The 27,939-nt window shown below is 37.3% G+C and overlaps 1 protein-coding gene across 5 annotated transcripts in view; it reads right to left on the reverse strand.

The window, feature by feature from the left end:
* ARHGAP32 (Rho GTPase activating protein 32) overlaps positions 1-27,939 on the reverse strand; it is a 309,513-nt gene that overhangs the window by 51,829 nt on the left and 229,745 nt on the right. For 4 of the 5 annotated variants that reach the window (XM_032167875.3, XM_032167877.3, XM_058447061.1 and 1 more), the window contains one exon: positions 21,348-21,429. In XM_032167875.3, coding sequence (XP_032023766.1) covers positions 21,348-21,429 — 82 coding nt within the window. Of the gene's footprint in view, positions 1-4,006; positions 4,358-21,347; positions 21,430-27,939 lie in introns of those variants that run through there. The other variant, XM_032167879.2, reaches the window with a different exon arrangement.

The raw sequence follows: 27,939 nt of genomic DNA on the forward strand, positions 1-27,939 counted from the left end.
TGGCTAAGGCATGTGCTAGTGAAAAAGTACCAGACTAAGAATGCGGAGATACGGTTTTAATCCCGATTCTGCCAATAACTCACTACAAGATTTTAGAAAAGGAAATTAAGCAGTTTAGACCTCAGATTAATAATATGAAAAATGAGTTTAACCAGGCAATACAATTCTAGATTTTAATGAAAATACCTGAGAAATCATAAAGTACTCTGAGAATGTATGAAGTGTCAATAGCATACAAAGCTCTAAAATCTACGAAACATACCTTTAGTTTAGGGAAATTTATCAGGAGAAAAAAAGACATCATTTAAAACTTCATTGGAGAACTTTGTCAAAAAAATTAGGTTCTCTAAATCATCTTGGAAAAAGGCTGGTATAAAAATTTAAGATAAAAAAATCACTGTTAAAGGTTATTAAGCATATTAGGTTTAACACTTTTTAAATTAATTTTAATTATTTAGTTCCATGAATGCTTAGTAGTAACAAGGAGTCCTTACATAACTGATTTACATAACATGCTTATAACTGTTTCTTGGACTTGATGCTTGTACTACCTTTAATTGTTAAGGATATTCGCAGTTGCTGGTCATGCCATATGGTATACTGTTGTTTACTTCTCTATTTGCTTGCAAGTCCTTGGTCAACGATACAATGGTCACTTACAATATTCTTTGTATTAGAAAATGCCACATACTTTATAAAAATTATTTTTTGACATAGGTTTCAAGAGTTTACTGCAGTAAAAGAAAAATAAGGTAAATATCATCTGTAGGTTCTGAACTTCTGAAAACTTATAATCAGGTTGATGCTCACAAAGAAAATTCTCACTGTCTCTCTAGGAACCACTTTTTAAAATCAGGAATATAACAGTTTTTCAGCCTTGGGCGTCATTCCCCACTCCTATCCCAAGTATATGTCAAAACTTTTTTTTAGATAAATTGAGTCTTGAATTTTAATGTACTACAAAGCTATTATAGAGTAAGAAAGTACAGAATCACTTTTGATCAAGATATCACCAACAACTTTGGAGGTAAGATGTAAAAACACAGTTCTTTAACTGATGTATATAAGAGCTGCAAGGGCTGTCTCCAAAAAGCTATCTGAGACCAGATCAGGAATTAAATGACAGTTTGCTATCTGAACATTCCAATCTCAAAGGAATAAAACCAAGTATCTCAGAAATTCATATACATGGAAGGCTACATTTAAAATAGCACCACTAGTAATGGCTCTTGACTGAAAAATGGGAAAGCTACTAACAGTTATGTAATTCAAACAGGGTTCCATCTGATTATGAAAGAACAGTAGCCATTTCAAAAGGCGTTACTGACTGGAATGCAAATGAATAACATTAAGGGATCTAGAAAATAAATCTGTAGTAGATTTTAGAAAAGAATCTTTTAGACACAGAAGAGGTAACAACAATTCACTGAGAGAAAGAGAGCAGAAAATGGGCCACAAACTGCTTCTTCAGAATATCCAGCACAACTCATGTTGAATGGCATACCAATGGTTAACTAAAATACTGGGATATGTGAATAAAACTGTATCTCTTCTCCAGGGTTAAAGATGAAACCAAAGCAACACCACTGTGCTGCTGCCCTTCCTAGAGGAGTACACAAACTGTCACAACACAGAATCTGCTCATGCTAGACCTTTAAAAATCACAGTTCCCTTGGGAAAATGGTCATATGGTTAAGATAAGACTATTATTATCTACATTATACACTGACTTTTCTAGAAGCTACAGATCTCAGTTATAAATATCAAAGAAGGCTCAAATTTAGATTATGTTATTTTAGGTTGATGTAAATAAGTTATACCTTTTTCCTGCTAAAAGTGATACTAATTTTTATTTCAAAATTTAAATTACAAATTTAAAATAATAAATACGATTGGTTCTGTTTCTTGACTTGGTACAAAATCAAAGTAAGAGGTATTTTTAACTTGCTGACTTTACCACCTCGGTTATTATATAAGAGACTATGACTAATTTCATTTCTAAAAACAGAACAAAAGGAAGATTTGCATTTTACCAGAAGCAGGAGGAAAAAACATGAAGTAGATATAAATTCCTGACACTTAAAAGTATTTTAACATTGGAATGGGATATTATATACAGAATATAGACTTTTAAACCTGCTAAGAAATTTTAAATTGTCTGGGCTCTTATTTTTCCAGGATGAACTAGTACTACTTGATAAGAAGCTTAAAAGCTAGTACTATTTCAGGAGGACATGCTTGTGTATTCTTACAAAAATTAAATATAACACACACATATTCTTAGGAATTCAGGTACATCAAAGGTAAAAGGACTACCAAAATATACATTAGTTCTAGAAATTGGAAAACTTAGAACCTTAATTTTAATGGTGTAAAAACTCTCTTTTGAGATAAATTTTTGTCAGATTAAATTGTAATCACATGTACTTTAATGTCACATAGTCCTCTGCACTTTATTAAGCTATGAAGTTTGGTGTGGAACTTTCATACTATCAGAGGTGGTTTTTGATTTTGTGGGTTTTGTTTTGTTTTGCAGGAAGTAGAGGGGAAAGGTTCTACATTTGGTGAGTATGGAACTGACAATGAGTTCTTGTTAAAGAAACAGGCTTTGGAATCAGACCAAAGAGTTATAATTCAGTCCCTAATCACTTTCCAATTGCAAGATCTTGAGCAAATTACCTATTTAAGTCTCAATTCTTTCACTCACAATGGAAATGACCCTAACGACAGCCCACACTAAGGTTACTATGATGCTTACATGAAATGTATCTGCCAAACATTAAATTCTGTGTCAATAAATAGGAGCTATTATTGCTACTACAATTTCTTGTTACATTTGATCTGAAAACTTTGAGAATCCCTGCGGTACAGGGCTAACCAGAAAACTGACTCAGCTTTCCAGAACATGGAATCTGGCTATCTATCCTGGATTCAGGACTGAGAATATGGCATCACTTTCTAGTTCTTCCTCCTATAATTTTCTTAAATATAAACTTAACCTAAGACATCTTAGATTTCCATCTTCCACTAAATGCCATATAGCATTCTTTTTTTAAAAAAGAAATCACAGTTCAAACCATTATTATATGAGCAGTAGATACTTTTTTAAAAAGCTGACTATGAAAATGAGCTCTAAATTCTGAAATTCCCCCATTTATGGTTTTGAAAATTAAAATATTGCTATCATTTAAGCACTAGTGCAACAATCCTGGAAAGAAAAATGTTCAACCTCTGTTAAGAAGTTGAACATACTAATCAGCCCTATTAAGGGCTGATTAGTGATTCAGAGAAAATTCTGGTCTCCATGTTATTTTAATGAAAGGCATTTATTACCGAGGTCTAAAGAAACACCATACACATATGGAATACCACCTTAGTGGTAAAATCTCTGAGATTTAATACAAAATATTTTATGGATGGAGATGGTTATCCTTACCAATGCCAATACCAATGTGGGGGGAAGCACCATACTTGAAGGGAAAAGGCCAGAAAGGTTACTTCTTTGTGCAAACTTGAGGAGCCTCTTTATACAGTTTACCAAATTATTTTAAGTGTACTAGCACTGCCCATTTCCATTAATCAATAACTGAAATATTATTAACCCACCAGTAAAAAAATTAAAAATATGATATCAGCTGGCTGCTTAAGAAATAAAGCAGGTTGTTTTAATCATAAAAACTTTTATTATATTAACCTAATGTATAGGAAACAAGAAATAAGCTGAGTGGAAATAGGATAAAAAAAGATATTTCTTGAAACCGACTGGGAAAATAACTTTCTGTGTTGTACAATTAGCAAAACCTACTTCAAAAAGTACAAACTTTTTGACAAACATGACAAATACCAATGTTCAACTGCTGAATTTCTAGATAATTAAATAATTAACCATTCACCTAAGAGCAACCAAGGTAACATGTGTCCAAATAAAATCTAAAAATAGTTTCAGTGAAAAATTCTGAATGTTGTTTGAGTCAAATATTTAAATGACTGATTGAGATCTCCTTACCTCTTGTTGTGGTACAAGTTTTAAGATCAATACTTCAAATTATTCCAAATGACTATATTTAGCAGTAGATTCATCAGGATACAACAGCTCTGCATTCCGTACAAGAGCGTAAAAAATAAATCATAATCACACTGGTTCCGACCTCACCACCACAGGTTAACTTCAAGTTAGGTCCCACATCACTGTCAGGTTCCAGCTGTTTTCAGGACCCCCTGCAGCAGCACTTTTCTTGGCTCTATTTTCAGTCCAGTCGGTGGAGCCCAGCAAGCCAGCAAGTGTGTGGGAGAGCTTTGCCTCCAGGAGCTTAATCCTCCTCTCTCAGCACATACTGCTTTGCAACACCACAGAAACGCCCCAGCCTAAACTCACACTTGCAGAACAGGCTTCACCAGAAGAGCTCCACCCATCAACCCCACACAGGTGAGCACTTCCTGCTCAGAAAACACCCGTATGAAATTGATATTAAATTATGTCTTTTCTCTTTTTAAAAGTTAATTGCTTTTCAGTTGTTTGATAAGTAGGTGGGAGACAGTGTATCCAATAAAAATGATAGCACTTTAGGCTCCTTTAAAATAAGAAAAGTAATTGATCAAGTAGGAAGTACTGCCAGTAAAGGCTGAATCACTAAAACAACAGGATAGGCTGAGAAAACAAATCTTTTAATATCTTTGCTGATACTGAGCTAAGATTGTTATTCCACTAACACATTTTTTTACGTATCAACTTACACAGTCTCTGAGTGAAAAATCCTAAGACAATCTCTTATGCAATTATTAGGGAAAAAAATAAAAAAGGTTTCTTCGGAATGGGAAATCCAGAATTAAACGAGTTTTCCCAAGTATAACCTTCTCCTTCCTACACTACACAGATGTTAAATATGTAACTCTCCTTCACCCATGGAGTCCCAAGGCACTTCTTTTCCTCTACCACAGACATTCATTAGCAAAAGTGAAAATCTTTGGCAACTATTATCAAACTGACATTCAATCTCAATTCGTGACTTTTTAAAGCTTTAAAGATTCTTATTAGTTATTTGCATAAATACAATATAAATACTGAGATTCAATACTTCTACTAAGTAATAATACTGAACTGCGTAATACTGAACTAAGTAATATAATAATACTGAACTAAGTAATAATACTGAACTACGTTAACGCAATTATTTATTGAAGAATAAATAAATAATAATTGAATATAATTGAAGAATAAATAAGTAATAACACTGAAGTGCGTTAACCCAATTATTTATTTACTGAAGAAACAAATGAATTTAATTTAATTTGTTGAATTTATTTAATCAAGAAACAAATGAATCGGAAAATATTTACATATTTTTTTGCTAATATTAATGTAAACTTCTTGCTAATATTAATGTAAATTCTACCCTCAGGTATTTTTTAATTTACAAAATAATGTTATAGCACTTACTATGTGCCAGACACAATTCTAGGTATTTATAAACATTATTTATCCTAATCTAATGAAGGCAGTTGTATTATTATCTCATCTTACAGATGAGGAGACCAAGGCAGGGAGATTCAGCAAGTTGCCAAGGTCCCATAACAGTAACTGGCAAGAGAGGAGATATCCAGGGCGGATTCATCATGCACCATTCCAAAATCTTCTGCTGTTGACTGAATTTATTCTTTCTTTCCTCTTTGAACATAGCTCTGAACATAGAATTGTTGATAAATGGTAGTCCACAATAAAAAAACAATAAATTTATGTGATTTTAAAATAAGAAAGACCACAGAGAATTCCAATATGTGGTAGGAACAAAACATGTTGATCTTTACCAATGGAACATCTGTGGATTTATGAATTTAGCTGAATAGGAAACAAGGCTCTTAAAATTTACTCCTATTGGAGAAGGCAAAGCCACTCTTCTTTTCTTTAATTTTAAATGAATAACACCCCTCCCTCCCAACCTCTTCCTTAGTACTAAAGACAGCAAGGGAGGGCAAGGGAAAGACAAAAGAGAGAGAGGAAGAAAAGAGAGAAAGAAGAGAAGGTGGGATGAGGGAAGAGAGTGAGAAAAAAGAAAGTACATATTTTTACTGTAGAAAAGCCATTTGGGAATACTTAGAAAAATCTGTAAGCCCCATATATTACTTAACTTATAAACATCCACGTTTATGTTATGTAATATATATGTTAATATATATTATTTTATCATATTATATATAACATGTTATTTAAGTAATATATATTACTTAACATATAAACATTGATAGGAATAACTATATTCCACAATCATTGGCCTGTGTGTGGGAGATTAATTAATGACAATAATTCTCATCTGAAACCCAAAAAGCTGTACTCTAATGCCACATGAAAATACATGATAAGAAAATGAGTGCTGCCAAAGCTGGTGAATTTGGAGTAACGTCTGCATCTAGTTAACCGTATTGTGACCATGTTGCTTCCCGGTTTTGATAATATACTACTATATAGTTATGTTCCAACTGGAAGAAATTGAGTGACGAATCCAGGGGATCTCTCTGTACTATTTTTGCAACTTCCTTTGAGATCAATTATTTCAAAATAAAAAGTCAAAAAATGTAAGTGACTGAAAAGATGCTGTGCCGTCTAGTGACTGTGTAGGAGAGGTCACGTGTTTTTCTCTCATATTTAACAAAATGTTTGGTGGCTATCCCCCTATTTTGGACTAGGATGTATCTTTGCATGGGTGGGAGAGGCAACAAGAGAATTCACTGGAAAAGGAATGGCTTCATTCTAATCATTCTATCATAAAAATTACCTGAGTGGGGCTGGGCACAGTGGCTCACATTTGTAATCCCAGCACTTTGGGAGGCCGAGGCAGGCGGATTACGAGGTCAGGAGTTTGAGACCAGCCTGGCCAATATGGTGAAACCCTGTCTCTACTAAAAATAAAAAATTAGCAGGGCATGGTGGCGCATGCCTGTAATCTCAGCTACTCAGGAGGCTCAGGCAGGAGAATTGCTTGAACCCGGGAGGCGGGGGTTGCACTGAGCCAAGTCGTGCCATTGCACTCCAGCCTGGGCAACAGAGCAAGACTCCATCTCAAAAAAAAACCAAAAAACAAAAAAGGAAGGGCACAGTGGCTCATGCCTGTAATCTCGGCACTTTGGGAGGCAGAGGAGGGCGGATCACGAAGTCAGGAGATCGAGACCATCCTGGCTAACACAGTGAAACCCCGTCTCTACTAAAAATACAAAAAATTAGCCAGGCATGGTGGCGGGTGCCTGTAGTCCCAGCTACTCGCGAGGCTGAGGCAAGAGAATCTCTTGAACCCAGGAGGCAGAGCTTGCAGTGAGCCGAGATCACGCCACTGCACTCCAGCCTGGGCGACAGAGCGAGACTCCATCTCAAAAAAAAAAAAAAAAATTACCTGGATGATTCAATCCCTTCACAGTATGTCTGCAAATTCTGCCAGCTCCATGGCCAAAATATATCCAGAAGCAGATCATTTCTCATCACTTACACAGCTACCATACTGGTCTAAGTCACCACCGTCTCTCACCTGGCTCATTTCAACAGCTACTGCCAGTCCCTCTTCTTCTACCTATCTCTGCCTTTCCTCTTAACACAGCGAGCAAAGTGATCCTTTTAACAAGATAAATCGAACCAAACAAAAACTGCTCAAAGTCTTCCACTGCCTACCCAACTAATTCTGAATAAAAGCCAAAACCCCTACGGTGACACCCAGGCCCCAGAGAAGATCTGATCCCTCTCCCCTCTTGACCTCATCTCATGTCTTCACCCACTGCTCTAGCCAACCTGGCCTTCCTCCTGACCCTTTGCCAAGTCTGACACACATTCAACTCAGTATCATTACACCTGCTGTTCCGTCTTTGGAAAGCTCTTCCTCCAGATTACATGCAGATCTCCCCTCCTCATTTCCTTCAGGTCTTTGTTCAAAAGTAGGCTTCTAATGAGCCATTCCTGGACCACCCTACTCTCCCTTGAAAATTATAACCCCATACAAGCCACTTCTCAGCATTTCCTAGTCTTGGCATCCCTTTCTCAGCTTTATTTCTCTTCATAGCCCTTATCTATCATACTATATTGTTTATTTATTTCTTTACCTCTCTCCTTCTAGTCAAACGTGAATACAAACACCAAAATGGTGGAATTTCTGTCTGGTGTGTTCACTGTTTTAGCCATAGCACTTAGTATGCACTCAATAAATTCTTGATCAATTAATGAACGAGTATTGGAAATGGCCAAAAAGTGGAAAAGCCTCTTTACTCAGGGCAAGAAAAAGACTGATTAGGGGGCTACTCCCAGCACTGACTAAAGGGCATATGGGTTTAGGAAACACTTTTGGTAACTATAATGAAAACTGTTCATGCTTATAATTATCAATCAAGAACTGTTTTGTAGCATCCATATAAAAGATGCAAATTACTATAAAATACAACATCTGCCAACAAACAAAACCATGAAGGTGGGGAAAAAAGACACATAGAAAGTGAAGTATCAAACTTAAAATTTTTTTGAGAGAAATGAATGTGAACTCAGGTGAGCTAAGTGCAAATTCAAGTTTGTCAAAGAGTGGCCTAGGGAACCTTCACACAAAAAAATGGTAAGTCAGTCACAGGCGAGGGAAGGGGGAAGCCCAGAGTACCTTGGGAAGAGAGTAAGGAAACACGTTAGTGAAGCTGAATATAGGTAAGAAATGGGGGGAAAATGGCTGCAAAGATAAGTTAGTTCCACTATTTGTGAAACACCTTAAATTCTACACTGAAAATTTTGTATCTAATTCTGGCGTAGAGGGAGGAATTCACCCAAATATTCTGAAGATAAGAGTTACATGATGAAAGCTGTACTCTAAAACTTTAATTTGATAGTAAATACTAGGATGGATTAACTCAACAGGCTTTCGTTGTGTAACCATTACACACACAGCCTGGGGAGGAGATGAAGATGAATGACATGTTTGTCACTTATGAAGAAAGTACAATTTAGTGAATATGTGAAATAACTGCTATTAAATTTGCACTAGTGGACTAGTGGTGGAGAGGAGATGGGATTAGGGAGAGGTAGGTCGGGGAAGCTTTCATGGAAGAAGTGGATTCTGGCCTGAGTCTTGAAATATAAGGAGGATTTCAACTGGCTAAAATGGGGAAGGCATTTCAGGGTGTAGGAACAGCAGGAGCATAGTGAAAGCTATGAAGCCACATGCCATGTTCAGAAAACACAAGGAGATTCCAGTCAAGTACACAGGGAGAAATACTATACTAAGAAAATGGAAAAGAACAACTGGAAATGCTACAATATAAGAGAGTTTGGGGATATGTTTTATGCATAGTAATGAAAAATTAAAAGATTTTTTTAAATTAAAGTGGCATTAGGAAGGGATGATGACTGAAAACAAAATTAGCAAATTAAGTAGGTTTAGCCCATCTTTTGCCCTAATTTCTGTTCTGTTTATATAGGCCTTATAAAAATGCAAACACATTTTATTTACTCCTATTGTAGTAAAAGCAAAAGGAATTAAATTTTTGTTTTGACAGAGAGAACAAAAATCTTTATGTCTATTCAGTGTTCTATAGTGGGCAGAATTCTGGGTTTTGTGTTAACTAACTGCACACAAGTTAGTTAACCCACGTCAAGTGCATGGCACAGGGCCTGGCGCACAGTCAGGACTATGTAAGTGCTGGCTGTGATTACTATTAGGTGTCAGGAGATTTCAGTAAATCCTAGTTGTGAAGCCTCAGGCAAGTGTCTTAAGCTTCCAGTTGCTCCATTTGTTAAAAAAGGGTAGGGGCCGGACGCGGTGGCTCATACCTGTAATCCCAGCACTTTGGGAGGCCGAGACGGGTGGATCATGAGGTCAGGAGTTTGAGACCATCCTGGCTAACATGGTGAAACCCCGTCTCTACTAAAAATACAAAAAATTAGCCGGGCGTGGTGGCGGGTGCCTATAGTCCCAGCTACTCGGGAGGCTGAGGCAGAAGAATGGTGTGAACCCAGGAGGCGGAGTTTGCAGCGAGCCGAGATCGCGCCACTGCACTCCAGCCTGGGGGACAGAGCGAGACTCCATCTCAAAAAAAAAAAAAAAAAAGGGTAGGAAGGGGAGGGATGGAAATACATTCCCTATCCCTAGCAAGCTCACAGGGTTGTGACCAGATTCATGTCCAGTTTAAACACTGGAAATGTAAGTATTCATAAACCCTAAAGCACTTTATAAATACATGGTATTATCAATTTTCTGTTTTCCCCTGACACAGCGTGAGAAAATATTATCTTGATCTAACCTTTGCAATGTATTTGGGGAGAAAGCTTCCCAAGGCACTTTAGCATTTTAGTACTCCTTTGACCCGTACATCAGTGCCTCTGAAGGTAGGGATTTTAACAATCTGATTCTTTTTTTTTTTTTTTTGAGACGGAGTCTCTCTGTCCGCCAGGCTGGAGTGCAGTGGCGCGATCTCGGCTCACTGCAAGCTCCGCCTCCCGGGTTCACGCCATTCTCCTGCCTCAGCCTCCCGAGTAGCTGGGATTACAGGCATGTGCCACCACGCCCGGCTAATTTTTTGTATTTTTAGTAGAGACGGGGTTTCACCATGTTAGCCAGGATGGTCTCGATCTCCTGACCTTGCGATCCGCCCGCCTCGGCCTCCCAAAGTGCTGGGATTACAGCAACAATCTGATTCTTAACACACTTCAGCATTTGTTCAATGAGAAGCATATTCAGTGCAACACTCCAAATAGAGTAAGTAAAAACCTGGACCTCTTTTAGTTGACATATAAATGTGTGGTCACTTCTTACTAAAGTGACATGCAAAGAAACATGGCTACAAAAGAGCAAAAAGTGTTGGAAACTGAAAAAAGAAAGAAAATAGAAACAATCCAGGAGCAAGCAAGTGAAGATTTAAAACAAAACAACTGGAATTAGGTAATACTGAAAGTAAAATAACATAAAAAGCAAGACACTAGAGGACTGGTTTCCTGAAACAACACTACAAATAAAAGCCCGGCTGGTCCAAAGGTACTGAGTTATCTCAATTGATTGTACCCACATCAGTTACAGATCTATTTCCCTGTTCTACTCTTTTCTGTCTTCTCACACATGCACTTAACTAGTCTTAAAGAAAAAAAAAAGTCTCAGCTTTAACGTATATCTGTTAACAAAAAAAAAGTTATCTTCAAATAAAACAGAAATTTGTGATGCAAATTCTTAGACCATTCAAAGAAGCTCCTTCCCCCACCATGGTTCTGTGAAAACTACTGTAATGAATTTGTTTCATTCATGTACTGTGATATAGTTTAGATATTTGTCCCCACTCAAATCTCATGTTCAATTGTAATCCCCAGTGCTGGAGGTGGGGCCTAGTAGGAGGTGTTTTGGTCACGGGGGCAGATCCCTCATGGCTTGGAGCTGTCCTTGCATAGTGAATACTCGTGAGATCTGGTTGTATAAGTATGTGGCACTCTCTGCCACTCTCTCTAGCTCCTACTCCTGCCACGTGAGGTGCCTGCTCCCACTTCGCTTTCCACCATAAGTAAAAGCTCCCTGAGGCCTTCCTAGAAGCCAAGCAGATGCCAGTGCCATGCTTCCTGTACAGCCTGCAGAACTGTGAGCCAATTAAACCTCTTTTCTTTATAAATTACCCAATCTCAGGTATTTCTTTACAGCAACGCTAGAATAGACTAACACAACTGTGATATCTTGGTATGTAGATTTGTATCAATAAATAGTATCTTAAATAAGTATCTATATAAATTAAATATAGTTTCTGATACTCATGAATTTAAATAACATAGTAAATAAATATAAATCAATAAATAACAGTTGACATTCACTAAATATCCAGGGGTCTTAAGTACCTTATCTGTCATCTTTGAAATAATAATCTTGCCTCACTTTTCAGATATGGAAACTGAAAATCAGAGAGGCCAAATGACGTATACCCAGACAGTAAAATGTGGCATAGGGATTGAACCCAAGGTTGCCTGAGCTTTTGTCCCTTTAACCCTGCTGCTTTTCACACAGGTATATAAATTTAACACCTGCATTAAATCTAGTGTCACTAGTGTCCATTTTATGGGGTAGATGCATTAAGAAGGATCTTGGAAATTACCTATTCGGGTAGGGTAGAGTTAACAGGAGATTACAATCTATTTCTTCATATGCTATAAAATAATACATGCTCATCGTGATACGGACAGGAGAAAGGGAAACACTGGGTAGAAGAGGGTGGTCCCTGGCAAGGGCCACACCCTCAAGCCTGGACTTATGACCCAAAGTGAGAACATGCATTCCTGTTTCCCACCCCTACAATTGTTGCCTTTTCCAAAACCACCTTGGCCTGACCTGCCCCCTATCTTGTGCCCATAAAAACCCCAGGCCCTGCCAGCAGAGCAGTAGAGTGGCAGAGAAGAAGAGAAGCAGCCGGACGTTTGAGAGAAGCAGCCTGACTTCAGAGGGAGGGCTCGATGGCAGGACTTCAGATGAGAGGTCAGCTGGGCATGGCTGAACTCCAGGAGAGGACCACCTTTCCACTCCATCCGCTTTCCAGCTCCCCATCCCTCTGAGAGCCACTTCTACCACTCAATGAAATCCTCCACATTCACCACTCTTCAATTCATTTGTGCGTCCTGATTCTTCCTGGACCCCACACAAGGACTTGGATACAGGTGCAAGAGGCTGTCACACTGACCCTCCACTGAGTTAACATTTAAGCCACCCATGGATGGCAAAGGTAAAAGAGCACACTGTAACACATGCCCTCGGGGGCACCAGGGGTTGTGGGTAACCTCTAGATGCTGCCATGGGCCTGCACAGAGTTCTGCTCCTACCAGTTGCCCAGAGGTGCTCATCCTGGCCTCTGCACCCACTCACCTGCATGCTCCCCCTGACCTTTGAGTCCTGCGAAGGGGCCAAGGGAACTATCCCATTTCAATTATAAAAAAATTAAATAATACACAAGTAAATGGGGAAAAAATGAAATGTTTCTTACTGTCTCCATAATCCCATTCCCCTCTCCAGTTTACATACATAGCTTTCTAGATCCTCTTTCTATGAATTTACAATGGGATTTTACTGTTCTGTGATTTGCCTTTTCATTTAACAATATATCACAGAAAAAGTTCCCTGGTTTAGTACATAGGCTTCTACTTACTTTGTGGTGGATGCAAAGTATTTTACAGTATAAAAGTACCAAAAGTATTTTTTGAAAATATGATTTCCAACACTTGTGTATTAAAGCAATACTGCAAAGAATAGTCATCTGGATGGGAAAAATATTTTTTAAAAATGCAAAGTGACCAATTCAAAAATAGCAAGACTTAAATAGGCATTAATCCAAAGAAAATATACAATGGGCAATAAGCACACAAAAAGATAATCAATATCATGACATTTCTGTATAATTCCCACCTGGATCAACGGAATATTAGCAATACTCCAGAATCCTCTCTCCTGCCCATCCCAATCACTGACCTTCTCTTTCCTCTCCAAAGGTAGCTGCTATCCTAATTTCTAATACCACAGAGCAGTCTTGAACTCTTAGGATTCTGAACTCTCTACATGTATACATGAAACTTCACAGTGTGAGTGTGTATATCAGGACTTTCAACACTATTTTTTGTGAGAGTCAATCATGTTGTTGCAAGTAGTTTTAACTCATTCATTTTTACTGGTGTAGGCGAATTTACTGTATATATCTTCATTTATTCATTCCACCACGTATACACCTATAAGTTTTGCCAGTTTTTAACAAATGGAAATAAAGCTGCTATCAACATTTCTACGCACGTGTCTTAGTCTGTGTACAGGAATCTCTATATGCATCTAAAAGTGGAACTGCTGGGTTACAGTTGTGTATCAACTTCAGTAGATAATGCCAATGATTGTCCCAAATTAATATTCCCACCATCAGCATATGAGAATTCCGATTAATCTATATTCTTGCCAACCTTAGATATTGTTACCCTTACATTTTAATTATTCTGGTAAGTATGTACTCAAGAGTCAATAAGGCTTCCATCTGCATTTTCCTAAAGACTCTTTACAACTCCTTTATCAGATACGCATTCTGCAAATATCTTCCCACACTGTGATTTGCCCTTTCGCTATCTTAATGGCGTATTATGATAAAGTTCTTCCTTTTAATTGTTTAATTATTAAGCTTTTCAGTTATAATTAATACTATGTCTAAAGCCAAGGTCATAAAGATATTCTACAGTATTATCTTCTAAAAGTTTTATTGTTTTGTCTTTCACATACAGATTTGTAATTCTCCTGGAATGGATTTTTGTGTATGGGGTTAAATAAGAACCAAGCTTCTCTTTTTTTTATATTCAGATGTCCAGTTGACACAGTACTCTTTATTGAAATGACTGTTCTTTTGAAACTGCCCTCCAATGCCACCCTTTGTCATAAATCAAGTATCTATATAGACACAGGTTTGTTTCTGGACTCTATTCTGTTCCATTGATCTATTGGTCTATCTGTACATCTATACCAACGTCTTAATTAGTGAAGCTTTCACAATATATCTTGACATCTATTACAGTAAGTTTCCCACTTTTTTGTTCTTCTAAATCGTCTTGGGTATTCTTGGATCTGTATTTCCATATACATTTTAGAATCAGTCACCAATTTCTACAAAGATTCCAATTCAAAGCTTGGGGCATTTTTCAGCAACTCTGTCTTGATGGGTTCTGACCTCCAATTTTTGTTCCCCTAGCACTATGATGACCTCCTCTACTCCATCATCAGATATTCTAGGGGAATAATGTCTCCATATGCAGGGGTCACTCTTCAGATTTCTTTCTGTTTCATCTTAGCACAATAATTGCTTACAGTTTTATTAACTCTCTAATGCTTCAAAGATATGTTTTTATACTTCTGTCAAAATGTTTTAACTGTCTTCAGAGGGGAGGTTGTCTAAATCACTAGTCTTTTATTTCCAGAAGTTAATGCCTCAGAATAAGCTCTGCTTGCTTTTCTTCTCTTTCTCCATTTCTCCCACTCCTTCCCTCTTCTCTCTTCTATCCCCCACCCCTCCTCTTTCTTTCTTTGTGGTGGAAAAGGTGGATGATGCAAAAAGATGGGGAATTCCAGCATAGCAATTATTGTAAAAAGACCATTTAGCTTTATGTGAGAAAAGAAAAATACGAGAATTGAAGAATGTGTTAGGTCGGCTTAAGAGAAGACTGACTACACATAGCAGAGTGAAGAATCACTGAACTTGATGATAGGACAATAGAAAGTATCCAAACTGAAAAAAAAAAAAAAAAAAAAAAAAAAAAAAAAGAGAACTGAATTTAAAAAAAAAAAAAAAAAACAGAGTCCAAGATCTGTGAGACAATATCAAATAATGTAACTGATATGTAAAGGAGAGGAGAAAGAGAATTGGGAAAAAGAAATATCTGAAGAGAGAATAGCTATGAACATAAAGCCTTTAAGAAAAGTGTCAGTAAATAGCTCCTCAGTGACTTGCAAGCAAAACAAACACAAAGAAAAACATGTGCTTCCCCTTCCACCTTTCCCCACCTAGACCTCATCTTCCATTATATCATGCCCTATGGTGACTGAACAAAATGACAATTTCTTATAGACAAGCTTCCACCTTTTTTGTTTCCTCTTCTCTCTCTCTCAAACTCTTACCTTCTTTTTCCTAAGGTACCATGGATACTTTCTATCTTGGTCAGGATATGGTGATTAATTTTATTTCTGTATATACAAATAATTGAATATATTCAGAACATTTAAGAACAGATTTAAAGAGAATATTTTTCCTATGTTACCCTTGTTGTGTAATAGTATAGGGAACTTTAAATTTTCAGTCTCAAACTATAGCTGTATCTTTCAGATTTGGCATCTAACAGTGACAGATGGCAATGTTAAAAATAAATAGAACATTCAAGTTGTTTATACCGTAGGCAAAGACAGTTTTAAAGTGTGAAACAAGCCCAAGGCTGACAGAATTCACATCATCCTTTTCAAAATGTATTAAGAATGCACATTTTGGCTGGGCACAGTGGCTCATGCCTGTAATCCCAGCACTTTGGGAAGCCAAGGCAGGCGGATCACTTGAGGTCAGGAGTTCGAGACCAGCTGGTCAACATGAAACCTCACCTCTACTAAAAATATAAAAATTAGCAGGGTGTGGCAGCATGTGCCTGTAATCCCAGCTACTCAGGAGGCAGAGGCAGGAGAATTGCTTGAACCTGGGAGGTGGAGGTTGCAGTGAGCTGAGATCACGCCACCGCACTCCAGCCTGGGTGACAGAGCAAGACTCTGTCAAAAAAAGAAAAAAAAAGCACATTTCCTTATGCCAACTCTGCAATGCTGCTCACAAAAGACAAAATATTAGCTTTTGAAGGTACGCCAGGTTTTTCTTGGTCATTCTTAATTTAGAAATAACAATGCTATGCAGGTCTACAAATACAAACCTGTTTTCCAGAACTATCAATAACTGATTAGCTTTCCCAATGCTTAATGGTTCTGGAGGTTATCCCTAATTAAAGTGTCACTTCTCCATTCAAAACATGAGAATGGGCCGGGCGCGGTGGCTCACACCTGTAATCCCAGCACTTTGGGAGGCTGAGGTGGGCGGATCACCTGAGGTCGGGAGTTTGAGACCAGCCTGACCAACATGGAGAAAACTCGTTTCTATGAAAAATACAAAAAATTAGCCGGGCATGGTGGCATATGCCTGTAATCCCAGCTATTCGGGAGGCTGAGGCAGAAGAATCGCTTGAACCTGGGAGGCAGAGGTTGCAGTGAGCTGAGATCGCGCCATTGTACTCCAGCCTGGGCAACAAGGGCGAAACTCCATCTCAAAAAAAAAAAAAAAGAGAGAGAAAGCACTTGATTGATACTAATACAGTTTATTTTAATGCCAATATTAGGCTAAGTTTTAAAAACTCAATTTATAGTACATCTGAATCAATACTATCAAAGATGAGACATAATAACTAATATAAGTTAAGCTTACACCACAGAAAGATGGATAAAAATATGTGCAGGAAATTAAATGTTTGATGTTGAATTTTAGTAACTTCAAAATAATGACCATAAAAACCCATGATAATCTCAATAGATGAATAAAAGCCTTTGGAAAAATTCCTACACTCTTTTAAACACTTAACACACGAGAAACAGAAGGGAACTTTCTCAACCCTGATAAAGGACATCTATGAAACCCCCACAGCTAATATCCTACTTAATGGTAAAAGACTAGATGCATTCCCCTAAGATCAGGAACAAGACACGGATGCTTGCACTTGAGATTTATATTCAATATTGTATTAGAGGTTCTCACAAGGACCACTGGGCAAGAACAATAAAAAGACATCCAGATTGGAAGGGAGGAAGTAAAAAGTTGCTACTGTAGATACCATAATCCTGTATATAGAAAATCCCAAGGAATCGCTATGAAACTATTAGAACTAATAAACAGTTCAACAAGGCTTCAAGATGTAACAGCAACATACAAAAATTATATTCCTATGGACTTGCCATGAACAATAAGAAAATGAAATGTTAAAATTCCCGGTACAATAGCATTAAAAAGAATTGAATATATTTATAAAGAAATTCAACAAAAGATATGTAAAACTTATACTCTGAAAACTACAAAATATTGAAATAAATTAAAGAATGTCTAAACTGACTGGGCCTAGTGGCTCATGCCCATAATCCCAGCACTTTTGGAGGCTCATGCGGGAGGATCACTTAAGGCCAGGAGTTCAGGACCAGCCTATGCAACATAGTGAGACATTGCCACAAAAAACTAAAAAATTAGACTGGTACTGCCTGTAGTACTAGCTACTCAGGAGGCTGAGGTGGAAAGATGCCTTGAGCCCAGGAGTTTCAGGACTTGTGAACTATGATCACACCCTCACACTCCAGCCTGGGCAACAAAGCAAGACACTGTCTCTAAAGAAAAAAAATTAAAAACACAAAAGAATATCTAAATAAATGGGAAAACATCCTATGTTCAGGGATTAGAAGACTTCATACTGTTAATAGTATTTCCCAAGTTGATCTACAGGTTCAATATATTCTCTATCAGAATCCCATCCTACTCTGTAGAAACTGACAAGCTGATTCTAAAGCCATAAGGAATTACAAGGGGCCCAGAAAAGCCAACTCAACCCTTAAAAAGAAGAAAAAAGTAGGAAGACTTACACTTTCCCACTGCAAAACTTACTACAAAACAACAGTAATGAAAACAGGGTAGTACTGGCATAAGAAAAGACATATAGAGGCTGGGCACGGCGGCTCATGCCTGTAATCCCAGCACTTTGGGAGGCCGAGGAGGGCAGATTACGACGTCAGGAGTTTAAGACCAGCCTGGCCAACATGATGAAACCCTGTCTCTCCCAAAAATACAAAAATTAGCCAGGTGTGCTGGCACGCACCTGTAATCCCAGCTACTTGGGAGGCTGAGGCAAGAGAATTGCTTGAACTCAGGAGGCAAAGGTTGCAGTGAGCTGAGATTGCACCACTGCACTCCAACCTGGGTGACAGAGCGAGACTCCGCCTCAAAAAAAAACAAACAAAAAAAGGCATATAAATCAATGGAAGAAAACCGGAAATCCAGGAATAAATCTAGGGTCAACTGTGTCTAGGGTCAATTGATTTTTCCAAGGGTATCAAGATAATTCAACAGGAAAGAAATAATCCTTTCAACAAACAGTGCTAGAACAATTGGATAACCTCATGAAGTTGGACCCCTGCCTCATCAACATACACACAAATTAACTTTAAAAAATGGGTCATAGACTAATACATAATATCTAAAACTATAAACCTCTCAGAAGAAAACACAGGAGTAAATCATGACTGTGGGTTAGCCAAAGCCTTCTTAAATAAGGAATCAAAAGCATAAATGACAAAAGAAACATCAACAGTAAAACTTTGTATGCATCAATGGATACTACCAAAGAAAGTCAAAGACAAACCATAAAACAGGTGAAAATATTTGTAAATCATTATTATCTGGTAAAGAATTTGTATCTAGAATATATGAGCAACATTTACAACTCACTAAAAAAAAAAACACAAATAACCCAATTAAAAACTGGGCAAAAGTGGGAGGTTGAGGTGGGAGGATCACTTGAAACCAGGAGTTTGACACCAATCTGGGCAACAAAGCAAGACCTCGTCTCTACAAAAAATTTAAAAATTAGCTGGGTGCAGTGGCGTGCACCTGTAATGTCAGTCATTCAGGAAGCTGAGTCAGAAGGATCATTTGAGGCCTGGAGTTGAGGGCTGCAGTGAGTTATGATCACAACATTGCACTGCAGCCTGTGGTGACAGAGAAAGATCCAGTCTCGAAAAAAAAAAAAAAAGAAAAAGAAAAAAGAAAAAAATAATAAGCAAAGGATATGAATAGATACCCTCCAAAGAAGATGAACACATAACCAATAAGCACATATAAAATGACTAAACATTATTAGCCAAAAACAAAATGCAAGTCAAATCCACAGTGAGATACTACTTCACAACTAAGAAGGCAATAATCAAAAAAATCCAAATAAAAACAAGTGTTGACAAGGATACAGAGCAACTGGAAGTCTCATACACTGCTGGTGGAACTGTAATATGGTACAGTTACACCAATCGTGCAGTTGGCAGTTCTTCAAAGATTAAACATAGTTACCGTATGACCCAACAATTCCACACCTGGACATATACCCAAGGAAAATTAAAACACATCCACATGTAATATTGTACATGAATATCAGAGTAGCTAAAAATGGAAACAACTCCAAATGAATAAACAAATAAAATGTGGTGTATGCATACAATGAAATGTTATCCAGCTATTTAAAAAGAAAGGATTAAAACAGAAGTACTGATACATGCTACTGCACAGGTGAATCTTGAAAACACTATGCTAAGTAAAAGAAGCCCATCATGAAAGACCACACACTATATGATTCCATTTTTACAAAATGTCCAGAATAGGGAAATCAATAAAGACAGAAAGTAGACTAGTGGTCGTTTAGGGCTGGGAGCAGTATGCAGGGAGCAGTGTCTGCTAATGGATGTGGGATTTCTTCATGAAGTGATGAAGGTGTTCTAAAATCAACTGTGCTGATGGCTGTACAACTCTGCTACACAATTTAAAGGGTAAATTGCACGATACGTGAGTTTTATCTTAATAAAGCTGAGTTTTCAAAAAAGTTTAAAATAATGCCGTATTTTCAAAAAGAGTGAAATCTACAGTTACTAATGAAGATTTACCAAACAAGTACCCACTTAGGAGCTTTTTAAAAAAGTTTACCCAAGAAGGATAAAATTGCTTCGGAAAGAACTGAGAATCCTGACTCCAGTAGAACTGCAGAAAACACTGTTTTGAAGCATTTTCTCTACTGAGCAATAAAGTTAGTCTAAAATAAACAAATTCCAATGAGAGAAATGGGAACAATGACTCCCTAGTCTCCTATGAAGAAATAAGCTTTGAAAGGTATTATTAACCTTTACTTAAATACTTTTAGCAAAGATTGTTGGATGTAAGCTTTGGGAGCAGAAGTGGGAAAATACCAAAAGAGTAAAGAATAACGGTTGTTTTTTTTTTTTCTTAACTCTTACATACAGGTACTAAAACTAGAAAATACTATTATAAGGAAAACAGTTCAAATAAATTCTGAGGCCCAGAAATCTTTTCTTCTCCTTTTATTGGGAGGTGGGAAACGACAGAAGAAATGTAATATAGCTAGGAAAAATAAGTTGGATGACTCCCTCTTCTCTCCAAAATTTTTTAGACTTTGTTTGAATTGTTTTTTAATTGACATCATCAAAAAGTTTCAGACGACGCATTCTGTTGAATCTTCCCAAAACTAAATCACCTCAATAAATACCAAAATTCCCATTTTCTTGATTTTTATCCCCTTCAACAATGCTTTATTTGTAATATATTCTACATATTTATGTAGCATGATAAGTATACTGTATAAGTAATAACAAATGCTGTTTAAAATAGTTTTGATGTTCATATGCCCTGTTAAAATATACTTCTTTTCATTTCTTAATTTCCAGTTAATCCTACAATTTCTATGTTAGTTCTTGAAACCTATTTTTTATCATTTTATTCATTAATAAGTTACAATGCTATTATGCAACTATAAAAGTAAATAATGACAAAGCTTAATGGAGCACACAGCTCTTTAAAATTGCCTAAAAATTTGAATGCATGTAAATCTTTTCAAAATGATCAACAGAGAAATAAGAATACATTTAAAAATCAAAACCATATAAAATTAAGAATGTAATTATTATGCCAATAAATGCAAAAATAGCAAAACAAACTAAATACTTGACTGACAGAAAATCTGTGTCTTCAAGCAGTTGATAAAATAACTACACTAGTGAAAAAAGTGTACTCACCTGGTTTTGGCACTGAGTTGGTCACTGACTGGGGAACTTTTTGGTTAATTAACTCAACACAGTGTCCAGGGAAGAGTCCCACCTGATGAAAAGCAACAAAGAAAGGATTCTAAACCAGCAAACAGACCAATATGTGAACACTGCCAACTGAATTCCAGTAATGTATTCTACAGTCCCTCCCAAATGATTCTATTATTCCAAGACTCTAAATAACAGATGATGCCAACTACACAAATAATAAAACAATCTGTTGCTATGAGTACATACAGTTATCTGTTTTATTTGTCCAAATATCTAAGTCTGCTTTTTTGCTTTTAGTTTATAATTTCCCAATCTTTTTTTACATGAATTAAAATATTTAGTCTGACAATGAACTATGCATGCGAGTAGGTAAAATTTTATAATTTAATAATGTGCTTTACTGAAATCTCAATCCAGTTATATTGATACCTCTGTTGCCAACTTATGTTTATCATCTTCTCTATGGGTTTTTTAAATCAACACTAAGCCACAACTCAAACTTTTTGTGAACTTTCTCTCTTCACTCTCTCCCAGGTCTCATGAAACAAAAAAAAAAATGACTAAAATAAACGTGTAAAATAATCTCTCATTTAAAATCCCGGTATTCACTGCTTTTAAAAACTAGTAGCGCTTGGATAAGAGGGAAAGCAAGAGAGAAGAAAACAGCCAATCTCAGCAGTGTCAACAGACTCTGGCTTTGAGGAACACACCACAGTGACCTAGTAGCAGAACTGCAGGCATTGCTTTTGGCATTGTAACAAGCCGTATTAGGAAAATGCTGAGTTCCAGATCATCCAGAGATACTGTATAGCCAAAAGGATAAATACCAAGATAAACAGCCTGGAAACAAAAGCAAAGAGGAAATCTTTATCAATATTTATAGATGTTTCCTTAGATAAAAATACAAATGGGCTGCCATGCAGCAGATGTTAAAGCTGAAATATGAAAACTACATCACTTTGTATATCCCTCCGTTGACAGACTCTGGGGAAGAATGGAATAGTTTTCCAAGAGCATGATTCATCATCAAGTTCTGAGCTGTATAATTTCCATCTGTGTGAAATTATTTTCACATACTCATTTGCTACATTCTTATTTCAATTTCTAGATCCATATTCTATGGTAGTTCTTAAAATTATGAAGATATAAACCAGTTATCATGAGCTGAAAAGGGGTATTAACAGATTATCAGGTTTTTTTTTTTGGTTTTTTTTTTTGAGACAGGGTCTCATTCTGTCACCTAGGCTGGAGTGCAGTGGCACCATCTAGGCTCACTGCAGCCTCAATCCCCCAGGCTCAAACAATTCTCACACCTCAGCCTCCTGAGTAGCTGGGACTCTGGGCATGCACCACCTCACCTGGCTAATTTTGTTTATTTTTTGTAGAGATGAGGTATCATTATCAGATTATCAGTTTTGTTCACAAGATGTGAATTTGGGATTCCTATGCACTGCCTTCCAAAATGATGCTTTAGATATTTGTTTTATTGGTGAAATTCTTTAATATATTCTACTCAACTTCCTATTTTACTAAACGAGTAGAAATGCTTCCAAGACTGATTAGAACCAGGTAAGAGTCAACTTAAAAAAATCTTCATTTTTTATCTTACACAAGTCAGTTATGAGAGGGGATATGGGGCATGGTTAACAGCGTAGCCTCAAGTAAGCGTTCCACCCTCCATAAAAGGGTTTGGAAAGCGATTATAAAAGTCTCAGGTCATAAATTAAACAAATGTATACAAAAATGCATTTGTAAATAATCTTTGTTTTTACAAGTCTTTGCAATAAACTGTCACTTTGGTCTCCAGCAGAGAGAGCTGGAGGAGTGGAGCTTGCAGATGTAGTCTCCGGTGTGAGTCCCAGCAATGGAGACCCTGATGCTACGAGCTCTGCAGACTCTCATGAAGAGGACTTGGGGGGGTGAAGAAGCGACTGGGAAACTGCTCACGCCGAGGAGATGGGAGGTGCCCTGGAAACAGCTGCTTCATGAACTTAAGCCATGACGGATGTAATGTTAAAAGTCATTCCACAAAGTGGTGTGTTTCAATGCATGCAAAGGCTAGAGAACTGTAAAAAGTGGTTACCAAGGCTGGGAAGATACAACTATTTCAAGAGTCACTCTGAAAAAGATTCTGATGTCTTGAGGAACCCTTCTGAGATTCAAACAACAATGTACAAATATCTGCCTTGTTTCAGAATTTATGGAGTATAAAATTCATGTTTCTAAAAGAGCTTACCTGCAGCTGGTTTCCACATCTGAAATTATAGTGCTCTCCAAGTCACACAGCTGGAAATTAAATGTTCAAGTTCTACCTTGGTCCCAATTTAATGTTTGGTGCTCTCTGGATTGAGTTGAATTATGTTCAGGCTTTGCAATTTCACTTGTGGTAAAGGCTCTAACATTTTCCCTTTCTATGCAAATTTCTTTTCTTTTTTTTTTTTTTTTTTTGCGCGACAGAGTTTTACTCTTGTTGCCCAGTCTGGAGTGCAACGACGTGACCTCAGCTCGCTGTAACCTCCGCCTCCCAGGTTCAAACGATTCTCCTGCCTCAGCCTCCCAAGTAACTGGGATTACACGCATGCGCCACCATGCCCGGCCAATTTTTTGTATTTTTAGTAGAGATGGGGTTTCTCCATGTTCGTCAGGCTGGTCGTGAACTCCCGACCTCAGGTGATCCACTCGCCTTGGCCTCCCAAAGTGCTGGGATTACAGGCATGAGTTACCACATCAGGACTCTATGCAAATTTCTTGAAGGAGAATTGCTTGCATATTTCTTCTCTGCCTTCACAGAAGGCAGAGTTTCTTTCAAACTTAACTGAGGCATCAGTTGCTCTTTGGCTATGTTTCTTACCATGATTATTAACAATAAGTTTGTGGTTTGGGTTTGCAAACTGTACTGTTTGTTGCACTGATCTTCCCATATAGTAATTTTTAGTTTGTGAAAAAAATTAACCCTCATCTGAAATTAACATGTAAGTTTTTTTAACTAGTCTCAGATTTTAAAACTTGTAATAAAGTGGAAACTCATTGGTTTTTCTTGCCCTTTCGAACTCTTGTAATTGAGTTTTCATCATGTTTTATATTAAAGTGTTTTATATTAAACAAGTTTTCATCATGTTTTATATATAAAGCTAACACATGGCTACAAAAAAGAAGTATCTGGGTTCAATCTTAAGTCTGCCACTTACTAGATTAGGTTTGTAACTTAGCCTCTTTGTGTTTTAGTTTCTTCATCTAAACATGGTAATAATAATGCCTATCTCCTAAGGGTTGTTACGAGAATTAAATGGGCTAGTATAAATAAAATGCATAGAGTAAAATGCATTGATTTGTTAACTAATGGTCTAGTAACAACATGATCTATTAACTACGGCAGCCTCTTTCATATGTTATTCTTTCTGCAGCCATGGCAATTTCTAAAGCTTAAACCCATTTATGCCAGAGGTTGCAAAATTTTTTTGTGAAAAATCAGAACTTGGTGATGACCTTGAGCAGTAGGATATAAATAACTCCCACAAGCTTAGCGTTCCAATAATGGAACACTAGGCATAAATGGGTTAATGCATAAGTAAAATGCTATTATCCCAGTATTTGGCTACCAGAACTGCTAGAGGGCTATAGCTCCTCCATCAAATGGATATTACACAAAATGCCACCTTTTGTATATATCTGCTTAAGTTTCCTGACTCTCAAATATCATTCTTGCTATAACATTCTAATTCATTTCAATATATAAAATCTGCAACTTGCCTGAGAGAAAAGTCCAGATTCTAAACTTGGCTTACCCATTTACTAGGTTCTGTGATCTACAGCAAACTGCTTAACATCTCTGTCTTAGTTTCCTAATTTGTAACATTAGGGATAACACTACCTATACCTCAAGAGTTTATGTGAAAGTAACTGCCTAGTTTCTAAGTTCCAGTATCTTTTGGCAAAAAAAAAAAAAAAGTTTTCCATCACTTCCTCACAAAGACTGAACAAAGAAAGCTTAATGCACTTCTCAGGGAACTATATCACATACATTAGCTACATTTTCACCTTTTAAACTCATCACAATGAATTAGGTTTAGGTATATGGGGAAATGTTACTGCATACTATACAGAGATAGATGTACAGTAGGCTCACCTAATATCTAACGCCAATCCCTGCCCTCTTGTTTTACTTTATCGTAAGTGTAATATCACTAACTACTAGCTAAACTCTACAGTTTCCCAGACTCCCTATATTCAGGCAAAGCCACCGCACATGTAAACACAGCTCTGCCACTATCCCGTCTCCTCTTCTGTGCCATGAGCACAGGTGTCGTGACTAGATCTGTCGTGGTCATCACTTGACCATAAGTGAAAAGCTGAGAGACCCTAGGGACTCCGGCCTGGCAGCATTAAGCTGCTGACTCAGCACTAGAAATCCACCATCTTTTCCGCTCAGTTTTTGTTTCTTGAAGCCAAAATCACTCCTAAACATCAAGGAGTCTTTTAAAAGAGTCAGTTCTATGGATTTGTGAAAGGCAAACAGATTCCATTTTACCATCACAAAATTTTCATGATAAAAAACTGTGTTCTGTTGAAAATATTACACACGAGAACGGAACCTTAAAAGTATAGTTAATGAACATTTATACTTTTCTGATGAATACTTCACCTAAGATTTCACCAAACAGTAACCACTTTGATAAAATGTGAAATGGTAAAAAGTGACTGGAACTCTGAAAATATGATCTATTAACTATGTCATCTTGTTCTGTATCTTATTATTTCTGCAGCTGTGGCAATTTCTAAAGCTTTAATTTACATGGCCGGAAAGGGAGAGCAGAATTGGGTATATTGGCAGGGGTCAAAATGAGATTCAACTCTAGGAAAAGAATGGAGGACGGAGAAAAAGCCAGCATCTAGGGCCCGTGATGGTAAAGAAGTAGGTAATAAAAACATAGTAATAGAAGGAAAAGAACAATGTAGAGACAAGGCTGGAACAGGTTTGGTCTTGGAATGGTCTTGAAAAGAGGAGACCTTCCTGTTGACTGTTTTCTCTCAAGTCTTTGAGACAAAGTAAAAAGCCACCAGACATGCTAATGTATCTATCCCATGGTGTGCTGATAAATGTTTAACAACTAGCTCTCCATGGGGGAAAGGCCTTGATTTCCAGCATTTTCCAGTGCTCACAGTATAAACACTCCCATCATGGCTGGTTTCAAGCTACCAACTTGATATAACTGAACACAAAATTGGAAAGAGAAGCAGAAGGGCACTCAGTTATACAGTATTGATAGCATACAGACAGAGTAGCTGGAAAGAACTTCAAGAGCATAAATGGTAAAATGTGGTAAAATAATTACAAAAAATGTTTGATTATTACCTTTGTTTTTAATACAATCCATTTCATTGTAAATGCATATACCTTAATTTTTAATAATGGCTGTTTTTAACAACTGTCCTACAAAATTTCACAGTTGGCTCCAGCTGACCACTGATGTATATCCATACACTTCATCCTGCGCCTATCCACCTCTAACAGCTTCTGGTAATCAGTTTCTAGTAGCTTAGCAAGCATATGGCTCACCCTCTGACTCTAGGAGAACCAGGAGAGATGTAAAGGGAATAGACTGTAATCTGGTTCTTCTGATCTTCTACCTTGGGGGATACTCAGACTAAAAAGAAAACCTGGTTTAGCTTCTAAAGTGAGTGTATGTGCTGAAAAATACTTTGGTGTAACTTAAAGGGAATATTAGAAAAGAAACTACTGCAATAAAATAAGCCTGGAGCTTTGGAAACAGCAGAGTTAACAACAGAACCTAATCCTAACTATAGTCTCTTTGAGGCAATCAACAAAAACCTAAAAAGGAATTCAACATAACGATCATTTGCTTATTGCTGACTTAAAAAAAAAAATTCTCGGCCGGGCGCGGTGGCTCACGCCTGTAATCCCAGCACTTTGGGAGGCCAAGGCGGGCATATCACGAGGTCAGGAAATCGAGACCATCCTGGCTAACATGGTGAAACCTCGTCTCTACTAAAAAAAAATACAAAAAATTAGCCGGGCATAGTGGTGGGCACCTGTAGTCCCAGCTACTTGGGAGGCTGAGGCAGGAGAATGGTGTGAACCCAGGAGGCGGAGCTTGCAGTGAGCAGAGATCGTGCCACTGCACTCCAGCCTGGGCGACAGAGTGAGAGACTCCGTCTCAAAAAAAAAAAAAAAATTATCTTCTATTGGTTTTTTAATTTAATTTATGGCTAGCGAAACTTTAGCACTGTTGGCATAGCCAAACATTTTTTAAATTAAACTTAGTAGAAGTATTGCTCACTCCTAAAAATATATCACAGATCTTTCAATTGGAATTATTTGGCCTCAGAGTGTTAAAACTCCAGTTTTTCATTTTCTGACTACAACTTCCTATCCTCTCAGGTCTCTAGTGTTGATATTCTATAACAACAAAGAAGTTCAAACAGAGACATCCCATCCCCTTCATATTTCCCCCCAAGGTACTTATCCCCACAATTCCAGGTTTTTTGTTTTGTTTTGTTTGCTACCCAATATGGACCCTGTGATTGAGCATTTGTTTTAAATCAGTACCCT

This window comes from Hylobates moloch, unplaced genomic scaffold (assembly GCF_009828535.3).
Source record: "Hylobates moloch isolate HMO894 unplaced genomic scaffold, HMol_V3 SCAFFOLD_11, whole genome shotgun sequence".
Taxonomy (NCBI): Eukaryota; Metazoa; Chordata; class Mammalia; order Primates; family Hylobatidae; genus Hylobates; species Hylobates moloch.